Source organism: Balaenoptera borealis (assembly GCF_965194805.1).
Source record: "Balaenoptera borealis genome assembly, chromosome: 16".
Lineage (NCBI taxonomy): Eukaryota > Metazoa > Chordata > Mammalia > Artiodactyla > Balaenopteridae > Balaenoptera > Balaenoptera borealis.
The window spans coordinates 72,792,914-72,818,113 of NC_138872.1; the positions used below are offsets into that span (position 1 = coordinate 72,792,914).

At 55.4% G+C, this 25,200-nt stretch overlaps 2 protein-coding genes and 1 long non-coding RNA gene across 12 annotated transcripts; 2 read left to right on the plus strand and 1 right to left on the minus strand.

Annotated features, from left to right (window-relative positions):
* Positions 1-247: 247 nt before the first annotated feature.
* On the minus strand, positions 248-4,369 carry LOC309613382. The gene is made up of 2 exons (XR_014235696.1): positions 4,240-4,369; positions 248-639 (listed from the first exon to the last, which is right to left on the minus strand). It is a non-coding gene; the product is annotated as an uncharacterized lncRNA (long non-coding RNA).
* A 1,304-nt stretch (positions 4,370-5,673) lies between these two features.
* Positions 5,674-10,755, plus strand: PRR14 (proline rich 14). Of its 5 annotated transcripts, none has more exons than XM_082360130.1 (12): positions 5,753-5,848; positions 6,639-6,710; positions 6,835-7,003; positions 7,644-7,765; positions 7,838-8,027; positions 8,314-8,357; positions 8,464-8,669; positions 8,970-9,558; positions 9,695-9,770; positions 9,847-9,938; positions 10,211-10,282; positions 10,373-10,755. In XM_082360130.1, exons 2-12 carry the CDS (start codon positions 6,688-6,690, stop codon positions 10,650-10,652), a joined length of 1,863 nt encoding a protein of 620 aa, XP_082216256.1. In that variant the 5' UTR covers positions 5,753-5,848; positions 6,639-6,687; the 3' UTR covers positions 10,653-10,755. The 5 variants fall into 5 exon arrangements, with proteins under 5 accessions (XP_082216255.1, XP_082216256.1, XP_082216257.1 ...); XM_082360131.1 differs by having other exon boundaries at positions 8,560-8,669; positions 9,695-9,764; XM_082360129.1 differs by lacking the exon at positions 6,639-6,710 and having other exon boundaries at positions 5,674-5,781.
* Positions 10,756-12,234: 1,479 nt separating this feature from the next.
* FBRS (fibrosin) lies at positions 12,235-24,700 on the plus strand. 6 transcript variants are annotated; one of them, XM_082360216.1, is made up of 18 exons: positions 12,236-13,803; positions 14,085-14,264; positions 15,008-15,043; positions 15,164-15,193; positions 16,252-16,300; positions 16,392-16,692; positions 18,063-18,364; positions 18,570-18,775; positions 18,891-18,935; positions 19,203-19,298; positions 19,535-19,603; positions 20,386-20,424; positions 20,796-20,867; positions 21,178-21,298; positions 21,404-21,484; positions 22,385-22,468; positions 22,594-22,801; positions 22,905-24,700. In XM_082360216.1, the coding sequence occupies exons 1-18, from the start codon at positions 13,348-13,350 to the stop codon at positions 23,479-23,481; spliced, it is 2,952 nt and encodes a 983-aa protein (XP_082216342.1). In that variant the 5' UTR covers positions 12,236-13,347; the 3' UTR covers positions 23,482-24,700. The 6 variants fall into 6 exon arrangements, with proteins under 6 accessions (XP_082216346.1, XP_082216345.1, XP_082216344.1 ...); XM_082360217.1 differs by having other exon boundaries at positions 20,386-20,415; XM_082360220.1 differs by lacking the exon at positions 19,535-19,603 and having other exon boundaries at positions 12,235-13,803.
* Positions 24,701-25,200: the final 500 nt, after the last annotated feature.

The following is a 25,200-nucleotide window of genomic DNA, read 5'->3' on the forward strand; positions in this document are numbered from 1 at the left end:
CCTTTCCCTCAGTTCTTAGATGATTCATCACCTTCTCTGAGGTTTCTCTAGTTCTGCTTATGTGCTCTTTTGGGAACCTGCATATAAGCTGAGTTTAGCATCTATCTCACTATGCCCTGGTCTGTTTACTTGTCTCTCTGCGGACAAGGACTCTCACTGTCTTGCTCACCATAGTATTTTTTGTGTCTGGCACGTGGTTTGAGTTTTAAAAATGTGTTGAACAAATAAATGGACATGTCATCCCATATTTATAGCCTTCTTTTTTTTTATTGATTTATTTATTTTTGGCTGCGTTGGGTCTTCGTTGCTGCGCACAGGTTTTCTCTAGTTGCGGTGAGCAGGGGCTACTCTTCGTTGCGGTGCGCGGGCTTCTCATTGCGGTGGCTTCTCTTGTTGTGGAGCACGGGCTCTAGGAGTGTGGGCTTCAGTAGTTGTGGCTCGCGGGCTCCAGAGCGCAGGCTTAGCAGTTGTGGCGCATGGGCCCAGTTGCTCCGCAGCACGTGGGATCCTCCCGGGCCAGGGCTCGAACCCGTGTCCCCTGCCTTGGCAGGCGGATTCTTAACCACTGTGCCACCAGGGAAGCCCTAGAGCCTTCTTGACCAGCCAGGGCCCTTGCCTCCCATGTCTAGGCCTCTTTCTCTGGAGAAAAGGTCATAGCCAGGTGAATGTGTTTTGTGTGTGTCATGGACCTCCCTGCCCCAGCATTGCCACTGATACCACTGTCCCTCTGCCTTCTCAGCCTATAGTATCAGGTACAGTCATTTCTAGAAACCTCTACCTGGACTTGTTTTCTGAGTGTTGTCTAGAGCTGGCCTCCACCTGAAACCACAGGATGTCAGGAATGGCCTTTAGATAACATGGCAGCTGTCTAGCCCAACTTTCTCCGCTTCGGTTGAGCCAGCTGTCCTCACAGGCACCATCTGCTCTCAATTTTTATTTTTTTCTCAGGTGCAATAGGAGCATTCAAAATGCATTTAAGGAATATGTCTGCAATGCAGATTTTAAACCTCTCTCAATAATGGCCTACTCTCTGAAATATCTGCATAGTAATTGCAGTAGGAACTTTCAAGATTCGGATATTCCATTTTCTTTAGTGCTAAAACACTAGTATTTTTGTTGGTGATGGTATAAGTGTGGGTGCAATTGGGAGAATCCACATAGCAATTTCAACAAGCAGAAGTTTATTAAACAGAATTATGGGGAGTTCCCAATAATTGGGGTGGCCTAGTGGTTAGGATTCTTAGCTTTCACTGCTGTGGCCCAGGTTCAATCCCTGGTCAGGGAACTGAGATCCCGCAAGCCATGCAGCGCAGCCAAAAAAAAAAAAAAAGAATTATCGGGACTTTTCGGGTGGTCCAGTGGTTAAGAATCTGCCTCCCAATGCAGGGGACACGGGTTCAGCCTCTGGTTGGGGAACTGGGATCCCACATGCCACGGGGCAACTAAGCCCCCGCGCTCTGGAGCAACCAAGCCTCTACGCTCTGGAGCCCGCGCACCACAACTAGAGAAAAGCCCACGCGCTGCAACGAAGATCCCGTGTGCTGGAACTAGGACCTGATTCAGCCAAATAAATTAAAAAATAATTTTAAAAAATACTTAAAAAAATAGACTGATCAACTATAAAAGGGAATTAGAGAAATGAGAGATTGGATTATGTATTAGTTTCCTAGAGCTGCCATGACAAATTACCACAAATTGCAGGCCTTAAGACAACATAAATCTATTCTCTCGTAGTTCTGGAGACTAGAATCCTGAAATCAAGGCATCAGCAGGGTCATACTCCCTTTGAGACCCTAGGGGGGATCTTTCCTTGCCTCTTCCTAGCTTCTGGTGGTTTGCTGGTGATCTCTGGCATTCCTTAGATTTGTAGATGCATCACTCTAATCTCTGCCTCTGTTACCACATGGCATTCTTCCTGCGTCTCTTTGTGTGTCTTCACATGGCCTTCTCCTTTCCATGAGTTTGTGTCCAAATTTCCTTCTTCTTACAAGGACACCAGTCATTGGATTGAGGCCCAACCAAATACAGTACGATTTCAATGATTATGTCTGCAAAGACTCTATTTCCAAATAAGGTCACAGTCACAGGAACTGGGACACAATTCTGAGGGACACAATTCTGCCTGCTATAGATAGTAAGAAGTAAAGAGAATTCTAAAGAATGCAGGAATAGCAGCTATAAGAGCAGCCACTACCCCTCAGCTGGAGATACTGCACCTAAGAAAGAGCCTCTACCTGGGCCTCCCTGGGGCTGAGATCCAGAATTTTGGGGGGAGAACACAGAAGTCACTGGAGTGCCACTCTGGTGGAACATGATGGAAATCTTCCCTCTAGGGTGCCAGGGAAAACTGTTCATGGGAAGGTGTCTCACCAGAGGCACTCTACCACTTAACTGTCCGAGGGGTGTACCAGGGGAAGCTGCTGGCCTTTGGGTGCCGCTGGCCACTACGTACTTCAGGAGCCTGCCAATAGGGCTCATGGGAACCAGGAAGCAAGGCCCTTCCTTCCTGCAATGTCTCCCCAGCTCTCTACTGACAAAACGTTAATTGTGCCAGCTGGCAAAGAAAAAGTAGTTAAAGGGCCCAGATCCATTTTCACAGAGCAGGCAAAAAGAATGAATTTTTTTCCAAGAGGTAATAAATGAATAACTGGCACAGTGACATACATCTGTTTCAGATACTAATAGGTAGCTCCCTTTACACTTCTTGACTCTCTCTCTAATCCTCCCAACCTTCTTCCTTCCCCTGACATCCTCACCATAAGCCCTATCACTTTTTTTCTGGCCGCACTGTGGGGTAAGTGGCATCTTAGTTCCCTGATCAGGCATTGAACCCGTGCCCCCTGCAGGGGAAGTGCGAAGTCTTAACCACTGGACCGCCGGGGAAGTCCAGGTCCTATCACTTTACCATTCAGTTCCTCCAAACTTGACACCTGCCTATCATATCCACCTAAAAAAAAAGGAGGTGAGGATGGTAGTGGTGGCAGATGGTTCTAGACTGGGGAAGATAAGTTAGACCATGGGCAGGACCAGTTTCCCCAGATAAATAAAAATTCTAGCAAGTAGCTGACCAGAGTGGAAGAGCCCCCAGAGGTGGTCTTGAAAGCTCCTCTCCAGGGGAACTAAATTGGACAGGAGTGTGCTGGCACCTGGTGGACTAAATACTTCAGGGTGGAGGGGACTGAGGCTGAGGGAAGCAGCGGAGGCAACGGCAATCTTGTACACAGGCATATAAACTCCAAACTCCTAGGGACAGGCACCTGTCTGTTCCCACAGCATGGCACACAAGTAATGAAATTTTGTTGAATGGTTGATGCGAACCAGAGTAGCAACCCAAACCCAAGACTTCCTGTCATTTCTCAGGGGTGGTTCTTGGCAAAGGGCTATAACTGAACATCCCTCCCATCTCAACACCCTGCAGCCACAACCCAACCCAAACCTCCCTGGCTGATCTAGAGCTCAGGCTAGAGGCTTCTACAGAGAAACATACTGAGCAGAGTAGCTGGCTTGAGGACCAGAAGGGACAGAGCACTCTGAGAGAAAGAGGCAGTTTTTATCATCCTCTTTTTACCTGCAGCCTGAGACTTAACTTACTTATCAGGCGCTTTCAGATGTGCCTTCTCACTTGATCTTCTAAGTCTATTTTGAGGCAGGCACGGCAGGGTTTATTGTTCCCATTTTACAAATGAGACCACTAAGGTCAGGAATACTTAGGCAGATGCGAGCCCAGAGCCTAAAGGGGTCCGGAGTTTCTGAAGAATAGATACACGGATGTGCCAATCTCCAGCCACATCACCTGTCCCGTAGGAGGCTGGGTGAGGCCTCTTGCCACTGGATCAGCACACATTGGCCATGCCTGGGGTGTGTACACAGGTGTTGGATAAGGTAAGAGTTTTTGATATGGTAGTCACAAAGAGGTGACTGGAAATCTTCCCCCTGGGGTTATTTCCAGAGGCAAGGCCGTGAGGGTATGAAGGCTCGTCACTGCTGGCCTGGGCTGAGGGCCAAGAAACCACAGTCTACCTTATTCAATTTGATGAACTCCAGCGCCCCAAGTTAAGGTCGTAGGGCTGGGCCCTCCCCGCCAGATTCTCAGGCCCTTTCTTTAGGCTACTTCCTTTGCCCTCAAAACTCAGATCAGGTTTGCTCGGCCCTTGAAAGGTTTTCATTGCCCTGGAGTCTGGGAAACATCTGTGTATTTAAGCAGGAAAGTGAAAGCCTACAGGGGCCCTCTCAACTCACCAAAGTTGAGAGGGATCTCTACTCACAGCTGGAAGCATCACCATACCATCAGGGAACATCCTCAGGCACCTCTGTAGCCGGCCCTGCTCCAGGGCAGAGAGAGAACACTTCTAGTTGGAAGAGCTGCTGCTTATTCGCACCAGAAGTCTCACCATGCATTTCCAGAGGACCCAGCAGGCCTTGTGCTACAGAGAGTCACTGTAGTCCCAGAGACCTACCTGGATGAGTCCTTAGTTAGAGTTGGGGAGTCTTCATTTTCCACACCAGCTCTTACCGATGCTGTTCTTTCCATATCTTCCTTTCTGGATCATTACTCTTATCACTCAGTCCCATAAAAGAGAATTATGCTGGGCTGAGTAGGTCACTCTGCACCTTCATCTCAGACCCAGGATTCTAGGCTTCAGGCTTTTTTGTTCTATCAAGAAAATAAATACTAGGGAATCCCCTGGCGGTCTAGTGGTTAGGACTCCCAGCTTCCACTGTAGGGAGCAGGGGTTCGATTCCTGGTCGGGGAATTAAGATCCCGCATGCCCTGGGGGCGCGGCCAAAAATAAATAAATTTTTCTTTTTTTTTAAATAAAGAAAAAAAAGAAGAGTACTAGTTTGGACCAGGGAATCCTGGGGAAGGAGAACTAGTGGAGGCATGGGCTTTGGTTAGGTAGTGAGGGCGCCTTCACAGTACAAGAAGCCAGTACATGCCCACTACCTCCCCACCAACAGCAGTCTCCTGGTATAAAAGTTCCGTGACGCAGCCTCTCTAAGCAGCAGGATTCCATCCCCGATCCCCTACTACTAAGGACTATTTACACACCCCATCAGCCAGGCCCCTCTTGAAAGAGGGCTCGTGGGAGCCCCACAGAAAAGCGGGCCCATCAAGCACGCCAAGGTGGTTACTGGTCTCCCGCAATGACGCCTCTGTACTGAGCCCTCTATAGAAACCCCTGCTCCTCCAGGAAGAGGTACACAACACTCGGGTAAAGTGAACCTCAATGCCCCACCCTCTTCCCCACTTTGACTGAGCCCAGTCTCTCCAGAACACCGTGCGAGCAAAGGAGCCTGAGGCGGCACCAGCCCTAGCCAAACTCTTCCCTGCAACGTGGGAACCCGGTTCAGGAGCCTACGATGGTACTGGAAACGGGCTCCATGGGGCCTCTCTAGGAAATTGGGAATTTCACATATCGTTAGCACTCAGTTCACGTTTATTGGCCTAAAAACGAAAGAACCGGAAGATGCCCTTAAAAAACGTGGCGGTAACCTAGCTTCACGACAGTTGCCTCAATAGCTCAAGAAACTTGCCATAGTCTTCGGCCACTCACTGACCGGAGAAGATGACGCCGTCCGGTCTACTTCGGTTCATCGAGTTCAGCGCAATCTGCCCTCAATTATAATGGCGGCGCTGCCGAATTTGGCTTCTTGCCCCTAGGGATGATGGCCGCCAGGAGGCTTCACTTAGTTTCTCACCACCCCGGAAGACGGGGACCGGCGATTGGGCGGTGCCCCAAGGCTTCGAGAAGAAGGCCCTCGGCGGTTGGGCAGTGCTGGGTAAGGCTAGTTTTAAAGGAGCCGGAGGTGGGAGCCGTCGAAGACCCGGGATCCGCGGGAGGCGGCGGTGAGCGGCGCGCGGGGGAGGGCACCGAGCGGCTGGAGAGAGGGCGGGAGGAGGGAGGGAAAGAAACTTTTGAACCATCTGGTCCCGGGTTGGGGAGAGCGCTGGGCGGGGATCAGGGGAGGGCGGAGGGAGGGGGTCTGTGGGCGGGACCTCCCGGGATTGGAGTGAAGGGGGTATCTGCTTGACAGTGGATCCCCAGGGATCCGGACTGAGTTCGTGATGCTCAAGCTCGGGCCGCCCCTGTCTGAGTGGAGCTTTGCGGAGCCGAAGCTCACAGGGAGAGGAGGATCCTCGCGCGGCGTCTGTTTGGAGGAACCGCGCTGTAGGATTCTTTCCGCGGGGATCCAGTCTAGGGGATCTGGTGGGAGGGGGGGACCGTCGGCGTGTGGGAGTATTGCTTCGGAGTCCTCGGCCACTCGCTGGGGGTGGATGAGAATTGAAGAGGGATCCGGTGGAAACTGAGCCTCCGAGGACCGGGATCCCAGCTGATCCCGGGGGAATCTCAGGGCGGAATCTGCAGGGACAAAGGCCCCAGGAGGCTCGGGCCGTGGGAGAACGGGGGCCGCAGCAATCCAGGTTCTCGCGGCCTAGGCAGGGCGCGAGTGATCCGCTGGTCGCTGCGGCGGCAGCGGGAAGACACCCGTTCCCGGCAGCCAGGCGGGGGCGCCCTTACGCGCCCCAGGGCTCCGGCCCGTGGGCTACCGGGAGCCGCGGGCGGACCATGAAGGGCGGAGCCCCACGGGAGGGGCTGGCCTTCACTCCCGGCTCCCCCGCTCCCCCCCAACCCCAGGCTGGAGCCTGGGATCCCCCAGGGACTCCCCGGAGCCGCCGCTTCCCCCATGGACTTGCCCGGGGACTCCAGGTGAGAGCGCACCCCGCCCGCCTGTCTTGAGCCCGGGAAACGGGGAGCCTGGTGGCCGTACCGGGGAAACCACAGAGCCAACAACAGGCTCAGGCGACCGTCCTCTGCTTCTCTCATCCTCCAGCCCGCCTGGCCGGCAGGGTCTGTGCCGCCAGCCCCTGGCTCGAGCGTTATGGGGAGCCAGGAGCCCCAAACGGCCGAAGCTGCAGCCCCTCGGGGCCCCTTCGCCCTTGGAAAAAGCCTCTCGGCGGGTCCTGGCCGTGGTCCTGGAAGATGTCATGGCTGCCCACATGGTGAGCCCCTTGAACTGAGAGGCCCCCTTCTCCCTCAGGTCCCCTCAGTACCAAAGTCAAACTAGATCACTAGTGAGGATAACTGAGGTCCAAACATCTCACACTCACACTCGTCCATCAGGCAGCCTCCCTAATGCTAGAGTTTTTTTCGTTTTTTGTTTTTCCTTGGCTCTCAGTCCAGCCTGGAATTGGGCAGGGTCTCCAGTGCCCATTCCCCACTACCAACTCTGTTGGGCTGAAACCACATCCCTACAACTCTTAAGTATGAGAAACCTTTCTGCTTTCTTCCCAGCCCAACTTCTAGGCAATCCTTGGGAAGCAGGCTGAGGACTTTGACTCCATTGCACAGATTAGAAAAACTGAGGCCCCAAATAGGGCAGTGACGCACTCCAGGTCACCCTCTCCTTTTCATTTCTTCAAATAGCCTAGGTGACGTTATCCAGCTCCCACACCAGCAGCTCAGGACACTGTCATATCTGGCCCTTAATTGAGGGCCATCACTGACCTCTTCTTTGGGGATCTTGAATGAATTCTAGCCACGATTTCTGTCATTTTTGTGGCATAGGGCACTGTTAGGCACAGGGAGGCCCTGTCCAGCCTCATTCCGTCACCTTGCTTTTGACACTTCCTCCTCCCCTAGGTCCCCCTGGTGCCCCAAGAGGAGATCTCCACCCCACGGCACCGCAGCAACCGTCGGGATTCTGTCCACAGCCATCCATCTGCCTCACCACCCCAACAGGCCACGTGGTCCCCACAAGCCAGGTGAGCATGGCAGGATTGGGGGTAAGCTGGGGACACAGCTGAGCCCCACTGATATTCTTGGTCCCTCTCTAGGCCTCCCGACCCACTGCACTTATGCCGAGAGCCCTTGAGCCGTGTGCATCGGCCCCCTTCCACACTGAGGTGGCGATCAAGGACAACACCTGGCCTAGAGGAGGGCCCTTCACAAAAGGTGGACCAGGCCCCCCAGCCCACTCTGGTGGTGATGCTAGAGGACATTGCCAGCTCCAGACCCCCAGCGGAGGTATGGAAACTTCAGGGAAAGATGTCAGGAGTTCAGCTGGGGGCAGGCATGCCAGTGGGCATAGAAGACAGGGGTAGGAGGGCTGAGTCTGGGGTGGATTTTGCTCAGAGCGAGGAGGACAGCGTTTTAGGGTGGAAGACACTGTCTGAGCAAAGACCTATATGAAAAAGTCTTTAGTGTAAACCCAGGCAGGAATCTGGAGACCGAGAGAGTCGGGATGTGGGAAGCTACGGAGACCACAGGGGGCTTCCCTGCCTCCTCACAACCATCCCCTGTTTATATCCAGGGCTTTGCCGATGAGACTCCCAACTTCACCGTCCCAGCGAGAAGGTGAGATGGCTGGGGAAGGGATTATCAAGATGTGCAGGCAACAGCCATTATCCAGGCAGCCAGAGCTAGGGGCATCAGAATTTACATGTCCAATCCTTCCTTGTAGCACTTTCAGAAGCCTTAAGGGACAGGGGAGGTGCTGGCTCAGGTGGGATCTGAATCTGGAAGCTTCCTCAGCCTTTAACTTGCCCCTTCACCCCAGAGCTGAGCCAAGGATGATGGTTCACCAGCCAAAGCCTCCACCCAGGGATGTGGAACCCCCATTCCAGCCATCTGCCCTGTCTGCAAACCCTCTGGAGAGCCCACCACCAGGTAAGGACTCAGATGGATGAGACTTGGGGTTCTGGAACATTCTAGCTGAGCTTAGAAATGTGAGGTGACGAGTTGGGGATGGGGCTTAACCCCCTCCCAGGGCAGAGCTTGGTGTATGAAGATGGGGTTTAGACTTCAGAGACCTGAAGCTTAACTTCTAAATTTAGAGCTTGGTATTTTAGGGATGGGCTTATTCCTCTGTGGGCAAAGATTAGTGTTTGGGGAGGGACTAAGGCTACTGAAGTGGGGCTTAGACACCTGCAGCTGAGGAATACCCACCTGACCCTCTCGTTTCCTCAGCCCCAGATCCTGTTCTGGAGCTCCCATCGACCCCACCGCCATCCAGCCTTTTACGCCCCCGCCTCAGTCCCTGGGGCTTGGCCCCCCTCTTCCATTCCGTCCGCTCCAAGCTGGAGAGCTTTGCTGACATCTTCCTCACACCCAACAAAGCCCCACGGCCCCCGCCCCCATCACCCCCCATGAAGTTGGAGTTGAAGATTGCCATCTCAGAGGCCGAGCAGTCTGGGGCTGCTGAGGGCACTGCATCTGTCAGTCCCCGGCCCCCTATCCGCCAATGGCGGGCCCAGGACCAGAATCCCCCAGCACCTCTCCCTAAGCCCTCTCTGGGCCGAAGCCAATCCTGCCCTGATCTGGGGCCCCCTGGCCCAGATACCTGCAGCTGGCCCCCTGCTCCACCCCACCCAAGCCGGCCACGGCCTCGGCGGCACACTGTGGGTGGTGGAGAGATGGCCCGAGCCCCGCCACCCCCTCGGCCCTGTCTCCGGAAAGAGGTCTTCCCTCTTGGAGGAGTGGGAGGCTCTCCTCCCCTCGTCACATCTTGCTCGTCTACCACGTCCACTTCTTCCTTCTCTGAACCTGCAGAACCCAGGTAGTGCTCTTGATAAACCCTCCTTAAAGCTCTGGCCACAGTCTGGGCCCAGCCTCCTTCCCTAGTATCCAGTGGGCAGGAGATGGGGATGTTGCTGTGAATGCTCTTTGGCCCTGAGCCTTGACCTTCTCTGCAGGTTGAGCTCAACCAAGAGGAAGGAGCCAAGGGCCTCAGAAGACCAGGTGCTTTCAGACCCCAAGACCAAGGTAGAGGTACAGATGAAGGGGGAGGAGACAAGTGGGAGCCTGAGCCCATGCTGCACTTTTACACTCTGCCCCGTTTTTGCAGACCATGGGAAAGGTTTCTCGATTCAGAATACGCAGGACACCGGCCCGTTCTCAACCAAACCTTACACCAATGGGGCTGCCTCGACCAATCAGGTGAGAGGCTTGTTGTGCATGGAGCTGCCTTGGCCAAACAGGTGTAGGCTCAGATCCCCTGAGTGTGGCTTCATCTCCTCTCAGGGAGCACAGTCCAGCTTGGAGGAGTCAATTTGGTCTGGACATGGTTTGTGCTTAGAACCATTTGTCTGCCTCAGGCAGCACTCCTGGCATGTCCTAGAAACTGAAATACAGACCAGGCCTTGATTATCCCTTCTCCAGGCCCACTGGCCCCAGGTTTCTCAGAGGCCTCTGCTCCTCTTTGCTTGCAGGTTGAACAAGAAGGAGTTCAGCTTGGAAGAAATTTACACCAACAAGAATTACCAGTCACCCACAACCAGGAGGTGAGAAACTTTGAAGGCTTGGGGGTGACAGAGGGAAATGTGGAACCAGGGGGCGTGCTGGTAACCAGCACTCCTCCCTGCCTGGTCCAGGACCTTTGAGACCATCTTTGAGGAACCCCGGGAGCGCAACGGGACTCTGATTTTCACCAGCTCAAGGAAGCTCCGGCGAACTGTAGAATTTCGGGACAGTAGTCTTCCTCGATCCCGGCGGCCATCTCGCGGGGCCCGGGTTGCAGCTGGCAGGACCCTTACTCCCAGTCTGGCCCCCAGCCCAGATGTAGGACCCCTGCTGCAGCAGCGACTGCAGGAGCTGGATGCCTTGCTCCTGGAGGAGGAGGAAGGGGATCGAGAGCGGCCCCATCGGACTTAGAAGCTCCATCTGTTTGTCCACCCATCCTGGAGGGAGGGGAAGTCTCTGAGACAGTTATATTTTTTTCTCTGTGTTTCTAGTAAAGTTTTCGATATGTTTCTGATTCTTTTGTATGTCTCTAGCTGAGTTTGAGATTAACTGGTAGTACTGGCTCATGTTTCTTCTTTGGCACCCGAAACTGGGAAACGGGAGGGACCAGGGAAGATGATGAAGGTTGGATGTAGGGAGGGGGGTAGAGGAATGGTCATTGGAGATACCCTCTTGATTTGAGAATTTTCCTATGTGGAGGGATACTTCTGAATATGCTCCAGAAGATAATGTGACCCTGGACCCTGGTCAGGGTTCTCTCAGTTCACTTACATCAAGGAGGAGACCGAGGGAATTTCCTGGCAGTCCAGTGGTTAGGACTTCGTGCTTCCACTGCAGGGGGCACGGGTTTGATCCCTGGTCGGGGGACTAATATCCCACATGCCGCGCAGCGCGGCAAAAAAAAAAAGGAGACAAAGTCCCAGAGTGGACTAAGGCCTTGTTCAAGATGGCCCTGAGTTCCTCCTAACACGCAGGCCAGGAACCTGCTGCTGGATTCAAGAGCTAAGAGTAATCAGCTGTAATTAAGCACCTACAACAACCTGTCACAGGTAATTGACCTACACATAGCCCTGTGAGAATTATACCCATTTTATACATAAGAAAGCAAGTTGACTCTCAGTGTAATGTCCACATTAAAAGGGTAACCAAAAAAAAAAAAAAGAGTAACCCAGGCAACCAGAGGACACAAGCAGCACTCTACATCTTTCATAACTTAGAGGCAGAACAGAGCAGTGGTAAAGAGCACAGACTGGAGCTAAGCTTCTTGAGTCCAAATCTTGGTTAGGAAACTAAATGTGCGTCAATTCCCCTCTCCATCTGTAAAATGGGGCCGATAGCAGTACTTTCCTAAGATACTTCTCATTGTCAAATGAGTTAATATGTGAGAAGGTACCCGGCACTGTTTTTTTCTTGTTAGCACGAGGAGACCACAGGCCAGCACTCTCCCACTGCACCGAGCGATAACGGGATGCGGTTTCCTTCCCGCGCGACTAGCGCTCTCAAAGCACGCCGCGTGCTCTAGCCACCACGCACGGCGGGGGATCCCGCTGAGCTGCCAGCCGGATGGTGGTATCACCACGCGCGTGCGCGAGAAGCCAGGCTGCCGGTGGGCTAAGCCAAGCAGCGGAAAGGGAGAGAAGACGTTGCTGGCTGTCGACTGGGACCTTCCGCGGCCGCGCGCCGCCCAGCGGCCAACAGTTCCCTAGGCCTCGCGCACTACATCCAGATCCTCGCCTTGACGCCGTCAGAAGACGGGCCAATGAACGAAGAGCAGGAAGAGGCGGGGTCATCTGGAGAACGGCCCCAAGCACCTACTTCTAACCAGTCGAGTCACAAGATTTGATGAAGGGCGGAGCTAATCTGACGTATACCCAATCCAAGATTTGAGGGCGGTTACATATTACTCACTCCCCCGAGTTTGACTCCGCCCTTCGCCTTGACGTACACTTCTCAACCTATCAACGACTAAGGCTGTAGAGGGGTGAGGGGGAAGGGGGTGGAGAGTGGGAGGAGGCCGAGAGAGGAAGGAGGCGTAGGCTGAGAAGGAAGAGGGAGGAGGGGCAGGGAAGTCCTGGCGGAGAAGAGGCCCAAGACTCCAAGGAGACGACAGGAGGGTGAGCTGGGGTTCCCTCGCTGCCCAACAGCCGTTCCGGATCCCTTAAGACGCAAGTCAGACGGAGACGGAGGAAAGGAGGAAGAGACTTTTATGTCGGCAGACAGACAAGCTTTACCCGTCACCGTTGCCTCACATCCGGGGCTTTGGAGGGCTGGCCCCCGCGGCCCCGCCCCCCACCTCGCGCCTTTCATGGCGACCGGAGGCGGAGGCTGGAAGAGCTGGGCCTGGAAGAGGCCCCTTTAAATCTCCTTAAAGGGGTGGCCACTGATCTCGGCAGACTACAACGCCAACCTTTAAAGGGGAAGCCACCGAACAGACGCTGACAAATTGAGAACTGTACTGTTGGGAGAAGTGGAGCTAGTGGGAATTCTCACCGCCACTTCTCCCCCACGCAAGAAGTCTTTTAAATTCAACTTAAAGGGGAAGTGGCTGCTTGTGGAGGACTAGAAACTAACTCCCGAGCCCTTAAAGGGGCGGCCTGCTGTTTGGAGAACCCTGGACTCTTTAAAGGGGTGGCCTCTTTTAGCCGGCGGACTTGAGGCACTTTTAAAGGGGAGGTCTGCGTTTCGGGGCGAGCTTTCGGCCCCTGGTAAAGGGGTGGCCCTTCCTCTTCCTCGGGGAGAGTTGTCTCGACCCCTGGCAGGGGGCGGCCACCGAACTAGGCCGGTCGGACACCGTCGGGTCGTCTTAAAGGGGCCAGGGGCTGGACAGCTTGAGGCTTTGCCTTAAAGGGACGACCGCCCCGTTTTCGCCGTCTTGGCCCCGCCGGCCCCACAGGGGGGGCTCTCAGGCTTGTCGCCCCGGGGGCGGCGCCGGCTCCCCGGGCCTTGGCCTTGGGGCAAGCTCGGGGCCAGCAGATCCTGCTTTAAAGGGGAAGCCGTGGCCCTCTCGTCCCTGTGCAGCCGCCAGCGCCGCGCCTGCGACCCCGGGCCTGCGGACAGGCCATTTCGGGGCCCGCCGCCTCCGGATGCGGCGCTGAGGGCGGTCGCCATGGAGACGGCAGCGGCCGCGGCTCCGGGCCCTGGCTGGGCCGCTGAGGGGGAGCGGCGGCGGCGGCGCTGCTCGCGCCGAGACCGAGACCGGGAGCAGCGGCGCCGCCGAGGTCCCGGCGGCGACGCGCCCCGGGCCCTGTTGGCCGCCCCGCGCGGCTCCTCGTCGTCGTCGTCGCCGCCGCCGCCCGCCAGGCCCTGGTCGTCAGCTTCGTCTGGAGAGCGGCCCGGAGGCCCGAGACGGCGGCGGCCGCGTCCTAGGCCTCGGCCCCCGCGACCCCGAGCTCGGAAGCGGCCTGCTGGCTCGGGCAGCCGCGGGGAGGAAGAGGAGGAGGAGGAGGAGGGGGGCGCAGACGATGGGGAGGCTGAGGAGGAGCCTGAGGAGGAAGAAGAAGAGGAGGAGGACTTGATCGATGGTTTCGCCATCGCCAGCTTCGCCAGCCTCGAGGCCTTGCAGGTGGGGCCTGGTGGGGCCGGGGACCTTTTCAGAGGGCCAGAGAGAAGGGTACGGTGCCTGGAGGGGGTGGAGTTGAGGGGGGAATGCTGGCACCCCAAACCAGAGCAACCGGCTCCTCTGGCCAGACCGCTGCCCCACCCTGGGGTGGGAGGAGGTAGAGCTAGTCTCCAGGGACCAACCAGGTTACCTGGCCTGAGAGCCACTTTGGTAGCTTGGTCACCCTTAGAGAGGTCGGAGCTTTCCTTTCTCCATCTACTGTCGTTCCACCTTCTCCTCCACAGAAGGATGCGTCTCTTCAGCCCCCAGAGCGACTGGAGCATCGGCTGAAGCATTCTGGGAAGCGGAAGAGGGGGGGCTCCAGTGGGGCAACTGGGGAGCCAGGGGACAGCTCTGATCGAGAGCCTGGCCGGCCCTCTGGGGATCGGACCCGAAAATGGCCCAATAAGCGGAGAAGGAAAGAGGTGAGCTTGTCCCAAATCCCTGTCCTTTAAAACTCTCTGTTGAATGTTCTTCACATAGACCCATTTTCTGTCAGCAGTTCTGCTACCCATGGTAAACGGTGACCCCAGTCTCTAAGGGCAAAGAGAAAGGCAGAGCAAATTTGAGGTTCCACTGCCCCATCCAAGTCTGACAAAGACATGTCCATAGTCAGACTTGCCTGCTTTTGGCTGACACTACGTCTGCCTTAAACATATTGGTAATTCAGAGATGTAGCAAAGGGACTTAGTTGAATCATAAGTTAGATATGGTCTCTGCACAACTTTTCAAGTCGGTGTCATTGTAGCAGGAAAGAAGCAGTCTTTGAGCAAATACCTAGACGAAAACCTGAGAAGCAACAGAAGGCAGAGATCTGGGAGAGATGCTGCAGAAACCCACATGAGGAAGCCACTCATTCTGTCTGGGGGATGGGAGGAGGGTTGTGGTTAGGGAAAGCCCCCTGGGATGTCTTAGTCAGGCCTTGAAGGATAGTCATAAGTTTGCTAAGAAGAGAAACAGGGCTAAGTTGTTTTGGGCGAAAACACAGAGATGTGAGAATCTGGTATATTTGAAAAATTGCCAGAGCATTGAGAACAAGGGCTGGGCAGTAGAAAGAGATTGAGAATAAGTCATGAGGAGCCTTGAGTGCTTTGCCGGGCAGTTTAGACTTTATCCAAAGGTCTCGGCCAGTCAGCCTCCCTTACCTCTGGACTCTGGTCTTTCTCAGGCCTCCTCCCGTCATTCTCTGGAAGCTGGATACATAGTAAGTGCCTTCCACCTGTACCAGCCCCTCCCCTTTCGCTCCCTGTCTGAAACTCCCCTCTCGACCTTTGCCCCGACTCCTCTTCCCTCTTGTGACACCTCTGTCTTTCCTTCTCCCCAGTGTGACGCGGAAAGCGATCTGGACGAGAGGGTGAGTGGGGCTAGAACTTGTTGGGTGGGCAGTATTACAGCTCATAAAATGAACTGCAGCTTAAAGGTTTCCTTGTGCAGCAGACAGAGTCTCTCCTTAAGTGGGGAACGTGTGTTAGGTTGAGCCAGAATTAGATTTTTGGGGAGGAAGTATGGGGCGGGGGATTGAGAAAGTAAGTGACAGGTTATATTTGGTAACTAGAGCCAGTTGACCAAAGAATCAAAGGCCCATGCCTTGCTGTGCCATCCTTTCCAAAGCCCTTGGAGACACCAGTGGTTCTCCACGGAAACCAGGGGTGGCTGTGGAATCCAGTTGGTCCTTCCTGCTGGCCATTAGTCTGTTCCTGTAGATTAGAGTCTGAGTTGAGACCATGGCCATGGCAGTGAGGACGCTAAACCGTTGTAGTCAGTTTAAGAACATATCCTGTAAAGGTGTATTTCATTTTATCCTTAGGGCTGATGTGCTAATTTTGAAAGTGTGTTCTAACGGTTGGTGCTATACTCCTGTAACTAACTAAATTTGTACTCCCTGATGTGTGTCTTGCAGTAGTTTAAAAAGTTGGCTGGACAGGAACTGTGGTGAAACAAATAGTACTTGTCTATCCGAACGGGGCAGCCGCTATTGGGAGAATAGGGGCCCATTCTCAAGAGAACCTGCAAGTCTGAGTTTTTATGAGGAATCTCCGGATTTCTAAATATCAGCAATTAGTTTAAAAATTTTGCTAACATTTATGGATCAAACAAATCTGTAAGCCAGGTAGGCATCTGAGCCAGCAGTTAGTGATATCTGACATTTTTGATTTGCTTGTTTTTCTGCTACTTCCGTGCTGCCTCAGTTCAGTCTTCCCAGCCTATCAGATTCTCAGGCTCAGTTGCTCTGCCCTTTTCCCCAAGCACAGGGCCCCCTAGAGCTCACAATCTTTGGTGGATTTCAGCTAAGTTGGTGGAATAGACTTGTCACCACTACCAGTTCCTAGCAGACTCCATAGGTTGTTGGCCTTCCTGAGTGAGGGCCTGACCTGACCAGAACCTGACCCTGTCCCTGTCTTTCTTCCCCAGGTCTCCGATGATGACCTTGACCCGTCCTTTACTGTCTCAACCAGCAAAGGTTGGTCCCAAGGGCTGGGGTTGGAGACAAGGGAGGGAAATTGGGTGAGCATGGACCTCAACTGAATATATCTGCCGTCCTGCCTTCACAGCCTCGGGCCCCCACGGCGCCTTCAATGGGAACTGTGAAGCAAAACTCTCCGTAGTCCCTAAAGTGTCGGGCCTGGAGCGGAGCCAGGAACAGCCCCCAGGGCCCGACCCGCTGCTAGTGCCTTTCCCCCCAAAGGAACCACCGCCTCCACCGGCCCCTCGGCCTCCTGTCTCACCCCCTGCACCCTTGCCGGCCACCCCCAGTCTGCCACCCCCACCCCAGCCCCAGCTGCAGCTTCGGGTCTCGCCTTTCGGCCTCCGCACTTCCCCCTATGGCAGCAGCCTGGACCTCAGCACTGGCAGGTGAGTGGTCCAGGGGTTTGGCCTGGTCTGGAAAGGCCTGGTTGTTTTGGTGTCAACCCCTGCATTCTGTGGCTGGGACATGGGATGGTACCTGTGGGATATGACTTGAAAAGGGATTCGGAGGCTAAAAAGTTTGAGAGACGCTGGGTGGAACAAATCTGAAGAGATTACTACAGGACTTATCAGAACCCTTTATACATTCACATACAGGGGAATCCAGTTTGTGCCGTTTCCCAATCTTATTTGCTGGTGAGACATTTTCGCAAGGCACATCTGTTAGGAACAGTGTTCTTTGGAACATACTTTGGGAAATGCTGACATGATGATTAAGAGTGCTGGCTTTGGTGTCAGTCAGACCTGGATTCAAATTCTTGCTCTGCCACTTAATGGCTGTGTGATTTTCGACAAGTCACTTAACCTCTCTGAGCCTCGATTTCTTCTTTATGTGAAGTGAAATAATAGTACCTTCATTGTAAAGCTGTTGTGAGGATTAATTATGAGTTAATGCAGTGTTTCCCAAAGTGTGTACGCTCTTTGTTAGTGGTATGTGAGCGCATTTTAGATGTTATGTGAGTAAAATTTTTTCAATTCTGATGTGCTTTAAAAAAACATGAGTAGTTCCTCAATCCCTTTATTTCACGTGTTACTGCTTGGTGAGGCTAAGTAAAAACAAACTGAGTTAAGTTAAAGAAGTAAATGGTACAGGGGGTTCCATGGATGCGGCAGCAATTGGGAAGGTGATGTGGAATGTTGGAGACTTGGATTAGCATATAAAGCAGGTGACAGCACTTGGCCTACAGTAAGTGCTCACTAAAGGGTAAGAATCACTGACACTATTATTATCATCGATGCTGTCTTTGTTATTATTGTTATCATCATTATCATTTTCTTATTATTGGGAAAACTAAGGCTCAGAGAGGGGCAGTGACTTGCTCAAGGTCACCCAGGGTGTTAATGGCAAGATGGGCCTAGAATTCAGGTCTCCTGACTCCTAGGCCAGGCCAGGGCGGTGCTGCTTCCACTGTCTTAGGGTGGGAACCCAGGTGGCCTGTCGTAATTAAGCGTCAAAGTGAACGATATGTTTTGTGCTGTGGTCGAGTCAGAAAAGGGAAAGTCACATGGCCAGAGGTGTCAGAGGCAGCTGTGTGGAAAAAGAGACCTAGAGAGGGAGAGAGGGGGCTGTTGGGTGTGGGAGGTACCTCAGTCTGAGGATGGGTTCCCCGGGTCGGTGGGTGGGGGTCCTGGGGGCCAGGTTCTACCACCTTCCATGTTGGAGAACCAGGGTCAAGGTATCGCCCAGGCTTCTGACCTCCTCCCGTCAGAGCTGGCACCTCCCAACCCCTCACTCATCTCCCCACTTCTCTCCCCAGCTCTTCACGGCCGCCCCCCAAGGCCCCGGCCCCTCCCGTGGCTCAGCCTCCCCCCTCATCATCCTCTTCGTCCTCTTCCTCCTCATCTGCCTCCTCCTCGTCCGCGCAGCTCACCCACCGGCCCCCGACGCCCTCACTGCCCCTGCCTTTGTCCACCCACAGCTTCCCCCCACCCGGGCTGCGGCCCGCACCCCCACCCCCCCACCCCTCCTTATTCTCCCCTGGCCCTGCCCTGCCCCCGCCCCCACCCCTGCTGCAGGTGCCAGGGCACCCTGGGGCCTCAGCCGCTAACGCCCTTTCTGGTGAGTTTGGGGTCCTGGCCGGGGGGTGGGGGGCCATGGCCCCGGGCTTGGGCCCAGTTGGCTTCGGGACATCTGGACCTTAGCAAGCAGCAGGGCGTGAGGAGGGAGTGGCCCAAGGCCAGAAGGGAAGGCCAGTCACCCGGGCCCAAGGAGGCTGACACGGTGACTACAGATGTTAAAGCCTTCTCCCCCTCCCCTCCCACAGAGCAGGACCTGATCGGCCAGGACCTGAACTCTCGCTACCTGAATGCCCAGGGTGGCCCCGAGGTGGTGGGGGCAGGGGGCTCCGCCCGGCCCCTGGCCTTCCAGTTCCACCAGCACAACCACCAGCACCAGCACACCCACCAGCACACCCACCAGCACTTCACCCCTTACCCCCCGGGCCTGCTGCCACCCCACGGCCCCCACATGGTGAGCTCCTCATTGGGCCGGTGATGAGGCTCAGAGGCCTGGGGGGAGGGTATGGCTTCCAGGGGAAGGCCCTGGGTTCCTGGCTGGCAGCTTACTCTTCCCTTCTCTTCCCTAGTTTGAGAAATATCCAGGAAAGATGGAAGGCCTTTTCCGGCATAATGTGAGTGTGTGTGTGAGTGTGCGTGTGTGTGTGCGTGTGTGTGTGTGTGTGTGTGTGTGTGTGGTGTGTGTGGTGTGTGGGCATGGATGCATCAATGCGTGTGGCCCTGATTGTTGGGGTCCAGTCTTCAGCTTCAAAAGCAAGAGCCTTGAGCCTGGGAGAGCTCCCTGGGGGGGGATTTAGGGTGGAGGCCAGAGGACTGATGGGCAGACCACAGATGGGCTGCACCTCCACCCCCAGCTTGGACTAGTCCCCTTCTCTCCACAGCCGTACACGGCCTTCCCTCCCGCAGTGCCCGGCCTACCTCCGGGCCTCCCGCCGGCTGTCTCCTTTGGCTCCCTGCAGGGGGCCTTCCAGCCCAAGGTGAGCTCCCAATCCAGACGACACCACCACCTCCCACCCCTTACGAACCCAGATACTCCTGGATCCACTTACCTTCCCATTCCCCAAAACCATGCCCATCCTCCTGCCCTCCTCTTATGGACCCAGGTTTCTCCAAAGCCATGCTCCCTCCCTGTCCCAGCCCCCAGCTTGGTTTTAGACCCCTTTTATGCCTGGTGTCAGCTCTCCTGACTGATCCCTCCACTCCCCTTTCCCAGAGCACGAACCCCGAGCTGCCACCACGACTGGGGCCAGTGCCGAGCGGGCTTCCCCAAAAGGGGACACAGGTGAGGGGGGCCAAGGCAGGTCCTCAGGGAGCTGGAAGATCTGTTGAGGGAGAGCAGGGTTGACTTGAGAGTGAACCACTGATTCCTCCCTTTAATATATATGGTCAGGGGTGTCCCTGAGAATCTGAGAAGAGGGAATTTCTGTAAATGAAGGATTTCTCAGGCATGAGAGATAGGAATTTCATGAAGTCGCCCCAGAAATAAGATTCCTAGGACGGTGGTTTTTGTAGGGGTTTTCGAATTTTTTAAGTCACAGCGCTCTGTTTTTCAAATGACATCATACCAGGAAGTTTTGTCCATAAAACAATGAAAAGATAAGCTGCTTCTCTGTGAAGTGACGTGGGGAGCAGCCTTAAAGCCCAGGGCTTTGGGAACATCATGAAAAGCACAGGATCTGTTTCCTAAAGGAGAGACTAGACCAGAGGTTTTCCAGCTTCTTTTAACAATAGTAAAGGCTTTTTTCTAAAGAAATCTTAAGCAAATCTTCATTATATAAAGCTGTTTATCAGATAGCTACTCTTTTTCTCTGAGAAACCTGTCCTGCCTGCCCACTGACCCACTCTGCAGCCTTCCAAGCAGGGCACCTCCTTGGAGCCAGGTTCAGTAACTTGGTGCTGGAGGGGAGGTGCCCGGAGTGGGAGAGATAGGGAAAGGAAAGGTTTGAGGGAGCTGCATACAGTCTCAGGGAGGTGTTTGGGGGGGCATTGGGGACTGTGGAGATGAGGTGCCCAGGTCAGTAAACAGGTCTGAACTGCTGCCAATCTCTGCTTTGCTATTCCCAGATCCCTGACCATTTCCGGCCACCTTTGAGGGTGAGTTTGGTGAGGACCTCAGGCTGCATGAGGCTGGGGGCTGGCGTCAGGGTGTTTGTGTGAGGGGAGGGTCTTGCTTGGGAATAAGCAAGAAGCCCAAGACGTGGAGGCAGCCAGATGTGGAACAGCAGGAAGCGAAAGGCTTGCAAACTGCAGACCTGGGTTCAGACACAGCTGGCCGTGGGACCTTGGGCAAGACAGTTTATCTCTCTGAGCCTCAGTTTCCTAGGCTGTGAAATGAACCTAGTCATCCCTCAGGTGTAGGGGTGATGAGTGGGGACGTTGTGTGGCAAGGCTGGGCCCAGGGCCAGGTCTGGAGTGGGTGATGAGTGAACATTCTTTCCTTCCCTTTCCCTTTGGTCATCCTTCTGGGGCGGCAGAAACCAGGGAAGTGGTGTGCCATGCACGTGCGCGTGGCTTACATGATCCTGAGACACCAGGAAAAGATGAAGGTACTGGGGCCGGAGGGCTGGGGAGAGCGGGCCTGCCAGAGCTCTGGGCGTCTACCTTCAGCAGAGCTTGGCAGAATCTTGGCCAGAAATGTTCCCTCCTGTCCCTGGTCACTGCCTGAGCAATTCCAAAGTTAGCACTAGGTTCTCTTGCTAACTGGGGGGTGGTCAGAGAAGGCTCTGAGAGAGACAGAGGCCCACCCAAGCCCTGTCTTGGCGCCAGGCAGCCCTCGGAGGGGGCCTCGGGGTGGAAGAGCAAGAGCGGGACCACACCTGGCTCCTCACTCACTGCCCCTCTCCCTGTCCCATGCAGGGCGACTCCCACAAGCTTGACTTTCGGAACGACCTCCTGCCCTGCCTTCCGGGGCCCTATGGGGCCCTGCCCCCTGGGCAGGAGCTCTCCCACCCGGCCGCCTCCCTCTTCACTGCGACTGGTGAGTCTGGCCAGCCCTCTCTGGGCCTGAGGTTGCCCACCTGTAGCCCGAGGCCCACCTTGCGTCCACTCAGCCTCATCAGAATCTCCCGCCTCTCTGCCCCAGGTGCCGTCCACGCTGCAGCCAATCCTTTCACAGCAGCTCCCGGGGCCCACGGACCCTTTCTGAGCCCCAGCACCCACATTGGTAAGAGCCAAAGGCATGTTGGGCAACCTAAGCCTTGTCCCTGAGTTCCAGGAGGTGTTAAGCTGGGGATAGAAGTTAGACCTGAGAGGCAGCTGGAATGGAGGGTAGACCTGGTTCCACTTGCTTTGTGACCTTGGGCAGGTTACTCTACCCCCTCTGAGCCTTGATCTCATCCTCTGTAAAATGGGATAGGGAAGGGCAGAGTAATTGCCAATCTCTGACAGCTCAGTCACTGTCTCTAACTAGCCAGTGGTAGTGGGGAGTGTGCCACCTGGGAGAGTGGGGTGGAGGAAAGTTGTGCAGGCCCAGCAGAGAGCATGGTCACTGGCTCCCAGTGATCTTGGCAGGCTTCTTGGGGAGATTTATCCTGGGTTTGGATGGACGAGGAGGAGTTGAGCCGGCTGGCCTAGGGAAAGGTGTTCCTAGAAGAGGAAATTGTGAGGTTCCCATAGCTTGCCAGTTACATGTTCTGACTGGCTATGTGATGTATATACAAAGTTAGGGTCAGGTTGAGAGCAGCCCTGCATGCAGGTGGGAGGAAGCTAGCAGAGGCTTTCAGGCGAGTGGCTTGCTGTAGAGCTGGTCTGGGTGGCTGGTGTCGGGGGTTGTGGGGTAAGAGCCTGACCTCTGGAGTCAGAGGCCCTGGATTGGGGGTTCCACTCACTGGTTAGATGACCATTGATTGGCAAGTCACTTCACCTTTCTGAGCCTGTTTAATCATCTTTAAGTGGAAATGTTTCCGCCTGCCTCATGGAGCTTGTGAGGTTAAACAACACGTTGCACCTTAAAGCTCAGTGCTTTTCTGGGGCCTGCTTGGTGATCAGCCTCTTCCCTGCCAGTCCTTGATGCCTGCTCAGAGCTGGCCACCCAGTGCTCTGACCATCCCCCTTTCTCCTACAGATCCCTTTGGGCGTCCCACAAGCTTCGCCTCCTTGGCTGCCCTCTCCAACGGGGCCTTTGGAGGCCTGGGCAGCCCCACATTCAGTGAGTGCTGGACGGGGTGGGGTGGGGGCAGTGGGCTCCTGTGCTCAGGCAGGGGGCTGGGAGGACGCCTGAGTGAGACATCCCACTCCTGGCTCCCATCACTTTCTACTTTGTCTTCTGTCTAGACTCCGGCGCCGTCTTTGCCCAGAAAGAAAGCCCAGGGGCCCCACCAGCCTTCGCCTCCCCCCCAGACCCATGGGGCCGCCTGCACCGCAGTCCTCTGGCCTTTCCTGCCTGGGTCCGGCCCCCTGAGGCCGCCCGGACACCAGGCTCAGACAAGGAGCGGCCTGTGGAGCGGAGGGAGCCCTCTCTCACTAAGGAGGAGAAAGACAGGTGTGCTTCCCCGCCAGCACCCCCCTGCCCTGCCCTCCGCCCTCCCTTACCTCGGTCCGACCTCCGGAGTACCTTCATCCTCTCCTCCCTCACCTGCCCCCAGGGACCTCCCCTTCTCACGGCCCCAGCTCCGAGTTTCTCCTGCTACTCCCAAGGCGCGGGCTGGCGAGGAAGGGGCCAGGCCAGCCAAGGAATCGGTGCGGGTAAAGGAAGAGCGGAAGGAGGAGGCTGCCGCCGCAGCTGCCGCCGCTGCCGCTGCCGCCGCCGCCGCCGCCGCTGCCGCCGCCGGGCCTCAAGGCCTTCACCTGCTGTTTGAGAGGCCCCGGCCACCCCCCTTTCTGGGCCCTAGTCCTCCAGAGCGCTGTGCTGGCTTCCTGGAGCCAGCCTGGTTGGCAGGGCCCCCTCGCCTCTCTAGGCCACCCCGCTTCTATGAGGCGGGTGAGGAGCTGACTGGCCCAGGGGCCGTGGCCGCTGCCCGCCTCTACGGTCTAGAGCCTGCCCATCCCCTGCTATACAGCCGCTTGGCTCCACCGCCGCCGCCAACTGCGGCCCCGGGAACCCCTCACCTTCTCAGCAAGACCCCGCCAGGAGCCCTTTTGGGGGCACCTCCTCCGCTTGTGCCCGCCCCTCGGCCTAGTTCCCCACCTCGGGCCCCTGGCCCAGCCCGGGCTGACAGGTGAGGGAAGGGGAGGGGCAGGGGCATAGCTCCATCCCCCTTTTCTTTTGACAAGGTCCTAGAGCTGAGGTTTCAAGCCAGGGCTGGAGGGCAGAGGTCATGACCTCACCAGCCACCTCTGAGGTCGTGGAATCTGGGAGCAGTAAGCCCCAACCCCCACTAGATCAAGCATCAGTTGGATCTTGGGGTCACTGGGAGGGCAGAGGTCACAAGCCTTTAGAGAGGTGTGTGTGCGTGCGTGTGTGTGTGTGTGTGTGTGTGTGTGTACATGAGAGTAGGGGTCATTTCAGAGGTCATAGCTCGTGATCTCCTGAGGTGCACCATCACCCCTTCTGAGGGCCCCTAGGCCCTTGGCCTGCCTCCCCAAGGGCTCACTAAGCCAGAGGCCAAAGTGCCCCCCTCCTCTTCACCTACCACCCAAGTCCTCATGCCCTCTCAGGGCTGGGGGAGGAGGGGCTAAAGGAAGGGGGGTTCCATGTACATATTTATCTCCCCTTCCACATAGCCCCCCAGACCTTTTGTACATTTTTACAGGGGTGCCCCTCCCAATAATCCCCCTTCCTGGTTAATTAAATCCTAAGACTGGTGCTGTGTTCCTAGCCTCTGGCCTCTCTGTGGGGGGAGGGGGGATTGCAGGGGGGAGAGCTGGGAGGGAACAGGCAGGAACCCAGGGCTTATCCCTGGAAATCGGGGGCCCAGCAGGAGGTGGACCAACAGGAAAAGGGACCTGGGTACCTAGGCTAGAAAGAAGGGCAAATGCTTCCTGCTTGGCTGTCAGCCCAGGTTCCCACCACCTGTTCCTGTTACCTCTGTGTGCCCCCATCCCCAAAGGCGCAACCTCTAAGCTTCAGACTCCACCTCTTAGTGGCTTGGTCCCCCCCACTCTATTTCCAAGTGCCCCCAGGATTCCTGGGCCTTTGTCTCCAGAACCCTGTTCCCCAGTACCCTGCCGCAGGCTCCTTAAGGGGGGCCAGAGAAGGTCACCATGTACCACACACCAAAGAAGGGGGTCGGCCCGGGGGTGGGCCACACAGGCAGCTTCTTCAGCAGCCTCTTGGCAGCAGCCCCAGCCTTCCCAAAGCAGCAGGTGCCCCCAGGCTGGGGCCCAACCTAGAAGGCAGGGGTCGGTTTAACAAAAACATAACATTGACTTTTTTCCCCGGTGGGGCTTATTCTGTAACATGACTTGCAGATATTTATATAAAAATGAGTGTTACAATGAGGCCCCTTGGCTCCTCTTTGAGTGTGTGTGGGTCACCTGGGGGGGATTGGGGTTGGGGAGGGATGAGGACAATATTGTCCATGTCCTGATAAAGGTTTTCTCCTCCTTCCCACCTGGGCAATTTGTTCTACTTCTGGATGGGTGGATTGGAGTGTTGGGCACTGAAGTTTTTCACATTTTTCTACAGTCCAGGAGTACATATTCCAGTTGACCCTTGAACATGGGTTTGAGCTGCACAGGTCCACTTACATGTGGTTTTTTTCCCAATAAATACTTCATACAGTACCACATGATCAATGATTGGTTGAATCTGTGGATGTGGGACCACAGATATGGAGAGCCAACTATGGGACTTGAGCATCTGAGGATTTTGGTATCCATGGCAGGTCCTGGAATCAATACCCCAGGGTCAACTGTGTATAAGATTCAAGCAATAAAGACAGCAAAACTAGATCTCCCGTTCATGTGTCAACATACCCCAGCCCTGCACCCTTACCGAGG